The 12,016-nt window shown below is 36.0% G+C and overlaps 2 protein-coding genes across 3 annotated transcripts; one reads left to right on the top strand and one right to left on the bottom strand.

The window, feature by feature from the left end:
- Nucleotides 1-6,513: 6,513 nt before the first annotated feature.
- On the bottom strand, nt 6,514-8,200 carry LOC107699919 (small nuclear ribonucleoprotein E). The gene is made up of 5 exons (XM_016501403.1): nt 7,993-8,200; nt 7,631-7,657; nt 7,067-7,129; nt 6,850-6,928; nt 6,514-6,744 (listed from the first exon to the last, which is right to left on the bottom strand). Exons 1-5 carry the CDS (start codon nt 8,044-8,046, stop codon nt 6,689-6,691), a joined length of 279 nt encoding a protein of 92 aa, XP_016356889.1. The 5' UTR covers nt 8,047-8,200; the 3' UTR covers nt 6,514-6,688.
- Nucleotides 8,201-8,560: 360 nt separating this feature from the next.
- On the top strand, nt 8,561-11,453 carry LOC107699783 (ubiquitin thioesterase OTU1). 2 transcript variants are annotated; one of them, XM_016501282.1, is made up of 3 exons: nt 8,561-8,629; nt 9,242-9,466; nt 10,400-11,453. In XM_016501282.1, the coding sequence occupies exons 2-3, from the start codon at nt 9,259-9,261 to the stop codon at nt 11,095-11,097; spliced, it is 906 nt and encodes a 301-aa protein (XP_016356768.1). In that variant the 5' UTR covers nt 8,561-8,629; nt 9,242-9,258; the 3' UTR covers nt 11,098-11,453. The 2 variants fall into 2 exon arrangements, with proteins under 2 accessions (XP_016356768.1, XP_016356692.1); XM_016501206.1 differs by lacking the exon at nt 8,561-8,629 and adding an exon at nt 8,723-8,848.
- The last annotated feature ends 563 nt before the right edge of the window (nt 11,454-12,016 follow it).

Genomic DNA, 12,016 nt, shown 5'->3' with positions numbered 1-12,016 from the left:
GTGGCCTGGAAGGGCCAAGTTTGCCCACCCCTGCTCTAGAATAAGCTGGTTCGGAATGACATGTGAATTTTTATTTTAATCCACAATGCCTAGTCAAACCATCCTAGATAAAGACCATGATGCCCACCAGGCCACCAAACTGCAAGCACACACACACACACACACACGCAGTGCATGTCAAATTGGTGTCACATTCAAGTCTGCCAAGAGATTCCAGCTCTCGCTATTTCCAATTTGCCGTGGTAAACCCAGGTGACAAGGCACAAGTTATGCCCCACTCCCCCTTTTTTCTCCTTTCAGAGGCCTGTCTGGTCCAAAACCACCCACATTTCTACTTTAGCGCTTGTGCAAAAAAAACAACAAAAAAAAACAAACAGTAGCGAGAATAAAGGGCTGGCTCACAGCAGGGGCTGAAGGGAATATTGGCAGTGCCGCACACAAAGGCGGTCCTGAAAATAGCCCCCTAGCACAATGAAACCTGCCACTCTGTCTATGAGATAATGTCTAATTGAAAACAGTGCCGCCATTGTGCTGCTGTCACCGGCCTATTGTCCAAAGCCTGCCCCCCTCCGCACACACTTTTTTTTCCATTGACACGGCGCGATTGTTCCCTGCCATTGTGGCACCCGCACCCCTCACTCTCTCTCTGTATTGTTATAATTTCATTACTCGTTTGTTTTTTGTTCCACATCTCCTTTTGCTCCCCTGCAGGTCTTTTGTTCGGTACATTTAGGCACTTCATATTGAATTGCCAACACATTGTGTGTGTGTGTGTGCAAATGTGTGTGCATTTGTTTTCTTACACAAAATTCTTTGTCACTATAGGGGGCGATCTTAAAATGTCAACTTTGTTACCATAATTTTGTATAGTAAAGAAGTGATATTATAATAGAGGATATTATTTGAAAAATTAAGATGAAATTTTCTTCATGAAACATTCCTTGCATTTTCATGAAAAGGTTAATAATGATAAACTGTAATTAAACTGTCTTTGTTTCCTTTAAAAAGGTATAATTACTTCCAAATATATTTTAAAATATATTTTCACCTTTTCACAGCAGATAGGAGCTCTTTTCATTGAATTACCTTTAGTGCTAAGAACAATGCGATTGCTTTCATATTTGTTGTGTTTTACGTTTGTATAACTGTTGACCAGCAGTCCTTTGATACCCTCTATCATCACTGATCATTTGATGATGCTTAAACATGCAAATGTCTCAAGCTTGTTCATTATTTATTTGCACAAAGCCCGGCCTGATTTGGACTCTTTTTCACTCACACTCAGAGTCTGGGCCTTTGCCCAACGGTGTCAAGTCCATTTTAACCAAAGTGAGTCACAATGAAAAATGCTACAAATGTTTCCTTGGGTGAAAATGAGAAACAAAAGCCCTTATCAGACTTGCATATTATTAACAAAAGTCTAAGTGAAAGCGTTTTTTTTTTTTTTTTTTTACATCTAGTGAGGAAAGTATTTTTGAACCTAGTTTTGGAGGTTCTACATCAACAACCTATGAACCTATGAATTATTTATTATGATAAATAATTAATAATAATAATTAAAATAATAATTAAAAACATTTTAAATAATAATAATACATTTTATATTATTTTCTACAAATATTTTGATTAAGTTAAAGTAATAAACTATTTCTTTACAAGTTATAAATGTAAAAATTATCTAATATTTTTAAAAGACTTACTGACCTTGACACACAGTTTTGGAGGGTTCACATATATATAATATCATTTTCTGTTTTCTGTTTTTTTTTCTTTCTGCAGTTTTTAACTACACTTTTATTTGGAGGACAGCTTTCTTTCAAATATTATTCTTTATTTTTCTAAATATATTTTTTTATATATATATTTTAAATTATATATGAATACAAGTTTACAAAAAACATATTATTACATATTAAGTATTTTAATTAACTTTTCGAACTATATATTTTAAATAATATTATTAATAAAAAAACTGCTTCACTGATTATTATTTATTATTATGTTTAATAAAATGTCTCCAACCTTATCAAAACATAAACTTGTAAACTATTTTGTTTAGTTTACAAAAGGCTTCCAGCAGTTTCTGTTCATTACACTTTAATTTGGAGGACATTTTTCAAATATTATTATTTATATTTGTAAATATATGTATTTCTTTAAATGTATAAATATATATTTTTAAATATTATTATTAATAAAAACTAAAATTCTCCAATCTGTTTTTTGTTTTTGAATTGTCATTATATTTGTGTTTATATTTGTATAAGTGTCATTTCTCATAAATTAAATTGTTTTGTTAAGAATCCACATTGTAAAGGGTTATGTTTCTTTTTTGAGCTCTTCGAGTCTCTATATCAAGTGTTTTCATCTTCAGTTCAGAACAATGAAAACAAACAGGCCATCACTCCTTCCAGACAGATAAATTGCCTGAAGTCTTTTAAAATCCCTATTTAATGTGAAAGCATCTCCTGTTTGGATACGCACACACATATAAAAGCATCCAAAAAGCAGCATGTCATGGGACCTTTAAAGTGCACAAAAACATAATCAGTCCAAACACGTGTGAGCGAACCAGACAATCAGGGGTTATAAATACAGGTTGAGTTGATGGTGTGGATGTTGAGGGCAATGCAAGCGTACAGACTGAACCTGTCCAGTTGGAGCCGAGGTAGGAGACGGGTCGGGCCGGGGGGAAGGAGAACAAAGGACACGCTCACAACAATCACACCCGCAGGAACAGGAAGGCCCCTCGGGAGCTCGCGGATGGCAATCTGACCTGGGCAGTGTTTCCGACGGCTAAACCCAGCAAGAGCTGACCTGCCTCCAAAGCGTTTGGTTGGTTTCCCACAGCCTGGTCATGGCAGAAATGCACTGTCTCTTTGGTTTTTGACTGGGGTGAGAGGAACGGAAGGGCTGGTTCTTACTGAAGGATGGGATTTGCGTAATTTAAGGAAACTGGGTGACATTACGTGCAGAAGTGTGCATGGAAGAGTATGACTGGTAAACCACAGCGGCCACATCGCCTAATGAAAAATTTGAAAAAAAAAAAATTTATTTGCACTTCAGGGTTTTTTTTTCTTGGTTTCTGGAAATCAAGCTGATTGCATTGTGGGAGTTTAGTGGGATTTTAGCATAGTGTTATTTTAGTATAACTGAGATACTGTTATAAGTTTATTTGATCATTATTTTCAATTTCTTTTCTTTTTATATTTTCCATTTTCATTTTAGTTAAGGTTTTAGTCATTTGGTTGTTTATGATAATTGTATTAGTTTTATTCCATTTTATTTCAGTTTTAATTTTAGTACCTCATGCTAAACTAACTAAAAATGATAAATACAATCAGTTTAATGTTTTTTTTATATACAGTATATATATCAGATTTTTTAAGCTGAATTTTTATGCTTTTAGTTTTAGTTGATTATTATAACCCTGTACTGCACATATTAGCAAATCTATCTTTCAGAGGTGTTCCATAAGCACCAAAAATACTATGCATAATATACATAGCCTATGCAATAAACATAGCCAATATTCAACAAGAACAAAATGTAGGGTTGTAATTTATCCAGTGGGGTTTGATTGTATTGTACGTGACATCACCTGAAAACTATAAAGCCATTAAATTAAAACAAGTTATACTTTGATCTGCAAAATCACATTTTTGCTACTTTAGAATAATGTACACCAATGCATTGTTCACAAAAAGATCATCAACGTGAATTAAGAAAGTGACTTTAAGTTCTGTTTAGTCCGTTATGGAAATTCTGGACACATTAGTTTTCATCTGCATATGAAATAGAACTGATTTTGATCATGTAGCTACCTTTAAAAGCCCCCAGCAAAGATTCACACCGAATGAATACTGAAAGAAAAATTCACAAGGGGATCGACTTTATGCAACATTACTGTGGTTGAACCCACAGTGAACGACTAAAAGCGTGTGGTTGCAGTTATGAAGTGAGCTTAAAGTCTCTGGAGTCAGCAACTGACTTCCTCCCGATGAGCTTCACGGCTGCATCTGGTTCTCCGGCTCTGTGTGCACACATGCAACGCTCGTACTCGTGATTTAGATACCGCTTCCTCCACAGGTTGGCAATGAGTCCCTATCTAGAGACTCACCAACCACTGCCTCTGACTTCAAAGTCACAGCGCTCCTGCTCTCTGGCAAAACCATCTGAGTACTGCTGACATGCTGCTGTTTTCATATTTCCAGATTTTTATCAAACTTCCCCTTGAGGAAAACAACCGTTATTGAAATCTAAAGCTTTGAGCGTAAAATTAGTTGTTGGGGGATTTGAAACTAACACCACAAACTGCAACACGCAATAACGTTTAGATAAAGAGCTATGCAGATGTAGTGTATTCATCTCTTGAACAATCATTGCATACTGATTAAAAATCACTTCAGTGCACATATCATTTGACACTTTATGGCTGCAACTGGGTTGTAATTGTTTTAAACTTTGCTGAATTCTATAATTTCATCACATTTATTTTATTTAATTGGCATCTACGCTAATATTAGTCCGTTTTATTCTTATTCCGAGATCACCGTAGCCATACGGATCCAGTGTGTATCCAGTCCAGATGGCAGATCAGCACCTCTACAGCCCTGAATGTCAGCGGAGACCATGTCAACTAGATGCGCCCGAGAGACAGATCCCCTGCGAAGACCTCGTCGGCCATCGGCTCAAGACCACGGGAACCTGATGAATCCTCTGCTCAATCTGACTTGTGTTGCAGCCTGGAATGAAACCACACTGAAAATAAATAACTTGCCCTTTTTTAATTGGATGAATGAAACATTTTTTTCAGTGTACACCATGCTGGTTTCATCTGGTCAGAGGAGAACTGGTCCCCCGACTGAGCCTGGTTTCTCCCAAGGTTTTTTTTCTCCATTTCTGTCACAGATGGAGTTTTGGTTCCTTGCCACTGTCACCTCTGGCTCGCTTGACTGATTGCAGACACTATTGGAAGAGAGCTGAACTGGATGATGACATCACTGAATCATCAATGAACTGACTTTAACTGATAAACTGACTGTTTTCTATTGTCCTCTTGTATTATCAGCACACGTTTTTCCTGTTTGACACTGTAAAGCTGCTTTGACACAATCTGTATTGTATAAAGTGCTATATAAAAAAGGTGACATGATTTGGCTTGTTTAGGACCGTGAAGGGCAATGTATTTTTATTATTAAATAAAAATATTCTTAAATTATTTTGTTTCTAAATATATTATTAATTTATTTTTGCCTCAAAAAGAATTAGAAAAGTTCAACAAGTTATTAAATCATGTGCTATATACATAACAGCTAGCTGTTTTGGTTAAAAGCATCGGTTAACCCATTTAATCCCACCGGTAACATTTGTGGCCAAAATTACCTTTTGCTTTTGAAAGGACAAAAAAAAAGGGTCTCTTTTAAAGATATATTAACTTTTTAAGAAAAGTTACACGGTTTGTTTCATTGGGCTATATGGGTAAAATTCACTTATGCAACACAGTGGGGTAAAAAAAAAAAAAATGCAAATAAAAATGTCTTTTTTTTTTTTACATTTTTAAAAGGTGTCTAAAATGTCACAAGTAGACGCATCCCGCTATTACAGTACAAATACAAACTAATCTATTGCCCTCTAGTGGTTGGACAGTTAGCTGCAGACTTTCAGGACTTTACATTGCTGAAAGCAACAAATATTACTTCCAAGTACTATTAAAATATGCATATTTCTAAACAATATAAGTAACAAAGAACCATGTCAATGAGCAGTCACGCTTGATTGCACACAAACATGCACCAAGTATTGGGTCAGTATAATTTTTTTTACATTAGAAATTAATACTTTTATTCAGCAAGGATGCATAAAATTGATCAAGCGACAGTAAAGACATTTACAATGTTACAAAAAGATTTACATTTCAAATAAATGCTGTTCTTTTGAAGCTTATATTCATCAAAGAAAAAATGTATAGATGAATGAATAAATGACATTTTTAAATATTACATTAAAAAAAGTTCTTTTAAGTTGCAATTTCACAACATTACTGTTTTTATTGTATTTTTTATCAAATAAATGCAGCATTGGCGAGACTTCTTTCAAAAACATACAAAAAATTTAGACTCCAAACTTTGTTTTTTTTTCCACCTGATGAACATAAGCTAATTGTCACATTGGGAAGTCGTGGCCTAATGGTTAGAGCGTCGGACTCGTAACCCAAAGGTTGCGGGTTTGAGTATCGTACAGGCAGGGATTGTAGGTGGGGGGAGTGAATGTACGGCGCTCTCTCCCACCTTCAATACCATGACTGAGGTGCCCTTGAGCAAGGCACCGAACCCCCAACTGCTCCCTGGGCACCGCAGCATAAATGGCTGCCCACTGCTCCGGGTGTGTTCACGGTGTGTGTGTGTTCACTGCTGTGTGTGTGCACTTAGGATGGGTTAAATGCAGAGCACTAATTCCGAGTATGGGTCACCATACTTGGCCACATGTCACTTCACTTTAATTCCAACACTAAAAACAGTAGCCTGAAACTGAGAAAAAAAACTTTTATTTTTGAGATTTAGAAAAGAAAAAAAATGGGTTTTCACAATTATAAGCATGGGTCAAAATTCCAAATCTTGACAAATGAAAACAAAATAAAACAACAAACAGCAAACAAATAATATTCAGATGAAGAACTAACAGATGATCAGTTGGACACACTCTGCAGCAATGTGATGTTATCTCCTTTCAACATAATCCGCCCTATTGGAGAGAAAAAAATGTTTAAAGTCACATCTTATTTTACATCAAACAAAAGTTATTGCTCAGAAACGCATGACTCGCCGGTATTGCAAAGTTCACACTTACCCAGGGGCTTCCTGTTCTTGGTCTTCATGTGAACCTCCTCTGCGTCATCCAAAACCAAATTCATGTACTCATCAAATCCCTTGAAACACAAACAAAGAAATCAAATATAAAGTTCTCTATTCACATGCGTGCATAATATTGTTCACAAAATTATCTGTAAAGATGAAAATGAGCTGTGTGGAAAAAATTAAATGTGAGACTTGCTGTGTTTACTCACAATGATGCAGCCCTCTATCCGCATGTTGACCTGTTCGTAGAGCCATACCTGGATTCGGGAACGCTGCACAGAAAGGGAAAAACTATTAGTAACCGGTCATCAACCGGAGAGAGAGAATGCCTTTTTTTTTCTTTTTTACATTGTGATATTTTTCATGACAATTAGGCACATTTCTCCCCAAAATTCTCAATTTATATTAGTAATATATTTTATTATATTATAAATTATGAAGTATTTATACATTGTAGTATTGATGGTAGGCTGCTATGGATTTATGCTTATTCATTTTATTACAGTAATTTTATCGGCAAAGTAAAAAAAATAATATTAAAAAATCTAAATGGTTTTAAAATCCTTTTGTTTATGCTAAATATAACATCTTTTTTTAATAAAAAAATAAACAAACAAACAAAAAAATTAAGCAAAAGTAACAGAAAACAAAAATGCACGGGGGAAACCTCACATTTCATACAAAATAACTAATACATAATTAATAATGTATGTATGTATGTGTGTGTGCGCATGTTAAATATACTTAAATGTTAAATAAAATTATGAACTTACATTCTGTAGATACCTGAAAATAAGGTTCTGAAAGTAAAATTAAGGAAACAAACAAATATAACAATAACATTATACTGTCATCAAAATATGACTCATGGATAATTTTAAATAGCATTTTTTTCATTCATTTATAAGTAACGTAAACGATTAGCAGCGGGACCAACACAAACCTGATACAAACATCCCAAACATTGATCAAAGATGCTGCTTTTTTTTTTTTTTAAAGTTTGATATAATCATATTAAAAAAAACTTTAATTTCTAATACAATATGTAATAAAATATAACATTATGAATCTTACGAAACCAAAGCATATCAATACAATGGAAGGAACCGATTTAGTTCTGCGTTCTGAAGGATACGATAGGCTGCACCATGACCTTCTGAACCTTCTGTCCTTGTCCTCTGTACGCCATTCTCCCAAATAATATTCAGATATTTTTAGAAAACGGTGATCTATGTAAAATTGAACAAAACAGTTAATGGCGCGGCAACGAAAATCTCACGTTGGTTGTTGGTGTTTCAACGGCGGCGCAATTCCGGAAACAGAATGACGCACATAAAAGGACGTGTTGATTATTTGTAGCGCCGCTTGTGGCCGGGAGACACATTACAGACCAAATGTTTTTTATTGCCCAGAACGTTACATAATAAACGACAGTAAAACAAATTATATAAAACCAATTATATGTGATCGTCCAATAATTATACACGTTTTTTAACCATTTTACATCAGCGTGTGCTGTCGCTAGTTCATTTTAAATGTCTCTGCGGTGTTACATTTGAATTTTTAAAAGTACAAATATTTCATGTTAAGTTTTTATTAATATGTCAAGGCTGATATTGCTCGATTTTTAAGTTAACAATTTATAGTGTAATTAAATTTGACGTACGCATTTTTTGTCGTTTACAGGACGTGGCACACAGATTGTGTGACGTTATACGCATGTTTCTGCTCGGTCAGCGTGTCAATTGTTGTTGTTTTAAAGGCGCTCAGTGGTGAGTGACTTAGCATCGGTCCAACTGCAAACTACCCGTGATTTTTATTAAATAAGACCATATTACCATTCATGTTTAGAGGATGTTTTTATAGTGAAACAACTGTAGAATTTTAAGTTATTTTATTATATATCAGATGAGTTTTTGTAACGTTATCTTTAGCCTGGCTAACCTAGCCTAGCTTAGATTATTGTCAACATTGTCTTTTATATTGCTTAGGTGAGAAAAAAAATAAAATGACAAAGTTTTAAATTTGTAATTATATATTTATATATTGTGTTTATTCTTTTGTTTAGCTGTAGACTTTTGTTTTTGCTCAAGTACTCAGTATAATCTATTACCTGTAAGTGATATTGGAATATATTTGCAATTACTCGATCATATTACTATTTTCTTTCTTTATGTATTTATTACGTATTCATATACTGTATAAATACATGCACAGTTTTCAACTGGCATTCAAAAGAAATTGCCATTGCTTTTTACTGACGATTTATCTATATTTTCACACTGCTGATCATTTTATTGTAGCATATGGCCTTATTTTAAAGCCCAAATGTGACTGCTTCTAACTTAATACAAATTTGGTTCATGCAACTGTTCTGTGTTCAGAACTGAACAGGTACAGGATGCTACGTCTGCATTGTAAAGCCAAGAACGGGACCCATCTGATGCAGGGCCTTACACACCAATCTTGTGTTCAGGAGCTTAAAGATAAGATTGAGGAGCTAACAGGAATACCTTGTGATGTACAGAAGATCATGGTAGGTTATCCACCATCCAGCCTGGATCTACAGAATGGTGAAGCCCACCTAAAAGACTACCCTATAAAATCAGGTTTGATCAGAATCACTACACTTTATTTGCAATGTGTTACAGGAATAGTAGGGTGACCATACGTGCCATTTTCCCAGGATGCGTCCTGGCGAGGATTTGTTTTGGCTTTGTTTTCCTGTTTTCATGCTTGCTGAAGGTAATGATCGAAAAGTAGTTTGACCAATAACATGCAGGCATTGTACATAATGGACCAATCATGGCATGTGAGAAGGTGGGATCTACGGTCAAAGCGATGCAATCAGTGTTTGACATCAAAGTACCTCGAGAGCGTTTCGAAAGCATAACCGTCTGTATGGTACTTTGATGTCAAACACTGATTGCATCGCTTTGACCGTAGATCCCACCTTCTCACATGCCATGATTGGTCCATTATGTACAATGCCTGCATGTTATTGGTCAAACTACTTTTCGATCATTACCTTCAGCAAGCATGAAAACAGGAAAACAAAGCCAAAACCTAGATATTTTAGGCAATATAGAAATCCTGGCCAGGACGCGTCCGGGGAAAATGGCACATATGGTCACCCTAGGAATAGTTCACCCAAGAATGAAAATGTACTCATTCTTAAGCCATCCAACATGTACGTAGATGAGTACGTTTCCTCATTGGAACAGATTTGGAGAATTTAGCATTCCATCACTTGCTCACCAGTGGATCCTCTGCACTGAATGGGTGCCGTCAGAATGAGAGTCAAAACAGCTGATAAAAATATCTCTATAATAATCCAAAGTAATCCACACCACTTAAAGCAATATTATGGATAGAGGACTCGTATTTTAGCCAGAAACAATGGGTTGAAGTTGAAACGTCTTTTCAGCAAATTTTCATTTTTGGGTGAACTATTCCTTTAATTCTGTGTTTATAAAGCCATTCGTGCACTTTTGTTGTTGCTGAGTTTCCTGGCTTCACCATTGATACGTTTACTGTTCCAGGAGACACGCTGATTGTAGAGGAGGAGAAGAACAAACCCAAACCCCAAACACAAACCGCTGTGACCAAAGGGCCCAGTCTTGACCTGTCCCCAGTTCTAGAGCGCCACGTCGTCCCTGCCGACAACTCTTGTCTGTTTACAAGTGTGAACTACGTTATGGAAGGAGGTGTTTACGACCCAGCCTGTGCGCCTGAAATGCGTGGGCTCATTGCACAAATTGTAGTTAGTGACCCCACCGCGTACTCAGAGGCAGTATTGGGCAAGACTAATGAGGACTATTGCACCTGGATCCGTCGCGATGACACGTGGGGAGGCGCCATTGAGGTTTCAATCCTCTCTAAGTTCTACCAGTCTGAGATTTGCATCGTTGACACTCAGACTGTGCGCGTCGACCGCTTCGGCGAGGATGCGGGTTACACCAAACGAGTGCTGCTTATTTATGATGGTATTCATTATGACCCGATCCAGAAGGTGGTGCCAAATTCAGATGTTCCCGCACAGACTGTTTTCTCCACTACCGATGATGTAATTTTGGCCCAAGCGTTGGAGCTCGCGGATGAGGCCCGGAGGAAGCGTCAGTACACGGACGTCAACCGCTTCACTCTGCGCTGCATGGTGTGCCAAACTGGCCTGGTGGGGCAGAAGGAAGCAAGGGAGCATGCCAAGGAGACCGGCCACACCAACTTTGGGGAAGTGTGATGCTCTTCGCTCTTCGCACCTTTGCCGCGTCACTGCCACGCCACCTGACATGGTACCCGCTCTTTCACTGCTGCCTGTTCCAGCTTGGTACAGTCCTCTACCTCACATTGTCTAGCGGCTTCAGAAGACTTTCTCTTGTCGAGTTCCCCAATTATTCAGTATTCTTTTAACTTTGCTTTAACTCTTGAGGTTGAAGTATTAAATATGCTTGTGTTTTTAGTCTGTTAGCCAGAAATGACAACAAAGCCGTATCTTCAAACCAAATTTTAAAGGGATTCTCCACTGACTACCTGTTTGTTATAATGATTACAATACTAGTATTAGGGTGAATTTCGCAAAACACATCCAGGTCACATTTCACTGCAAAATCAAAGAAGAAAATAAAAATAATTGTGTGTAAAATCACAATTCAAATATAATTAATATTATATATTATAGATATTAATTTATAATATATATGTATATATATATAGAGAGAGAGAGAGAGAGAGGATGCCTTTTTTTTGCATTGTGATATTTTTCATGACAATTAGGCACATTTTTCCCCAAAATTTTAATTTAATATTAGTAATATATTATGATATTATAAATTATGAAGTATTTATACATTGCAGTATTGATGGTAGGCTGCTCAGGATGTATGCTTATTAATTTTATTATAGTAATTTTAACTGTAAAAGTAGTTACTGTATTACTTTTAATAATTTAGAGTGAAAATGTTATGAAAATAATATAAATTTAAAAAATCTTAATGCTCTTAAAATCCTTTTGTTTATGCTAAATATAACAACATTTTTTCTTTCAGTTTCGCTGTTAAATGTGACCTAGACATGTTTTCGTGAGATTCACCCATAACCTCATGTAAACACTTTTCTGTTGCCTACAGCTCAAAGATGTGTGAGTAACAACTGTTTAACAA

This window comes from Sinocyclocheilus anshuiensis, unplaced genomic scaffold (genome assembly GCF_001515605.1).
Source record: "Sinocyclocheilus anshuiensis isolate Anshui unplaced genomic scaffold, SAMN03320099.WGS_v1.1 scaffold313, whole genome shotgun sequence".
NCBI lineage: Eukaryota > Metazoa > Chordata > Actinopteri > Cypriniformes > Cyprinidae > Sinocyclocheilus > Sinocyclocheilus anshuiensis.
This window is presented reverse-complemented; position numbering and strand designations above follow the sequence as displayed.

Bases quoted from the DNA above. Each gene is read 5' to 3' on its own strand.
- LOC107699919 (XM_016501403.1), bottom strand. From the start codon at position 8,046: ATGGCGTACAGAGGACAAGGACAGAAGGTTCAGAAGGTCATGGTGCAG. The intron at 7,130-7,630 runs GTAAGTTCATAA...CTTTCTGTGCAG, and splicing joins TTTTCAGGTATCTACAGAAT to CGTTCCCGAATCCAGGTATG. The intron at 6,745-6,849 runs GTAAGTGTGAAC...TCTCTCCAATAG, and splicing joins CAAGAACAGGAAGCCCCTGG to GGCGGATTATGTTGAAAGGA.
- LOC107699783 (XM_016501282.1), top strand. From the start codon at position 9,259: ATGCTACGTCTGCATTGTAAAGCCAAGAACGGGACCCATCTGATGCAG. The intron at 9,467-10,399 runs GTTTGATCAGAA...TTACTGTTCCAG, and splicing joins AGACTACCCTATAAAATCAG to GAGACACGCTGATTGTAGAG.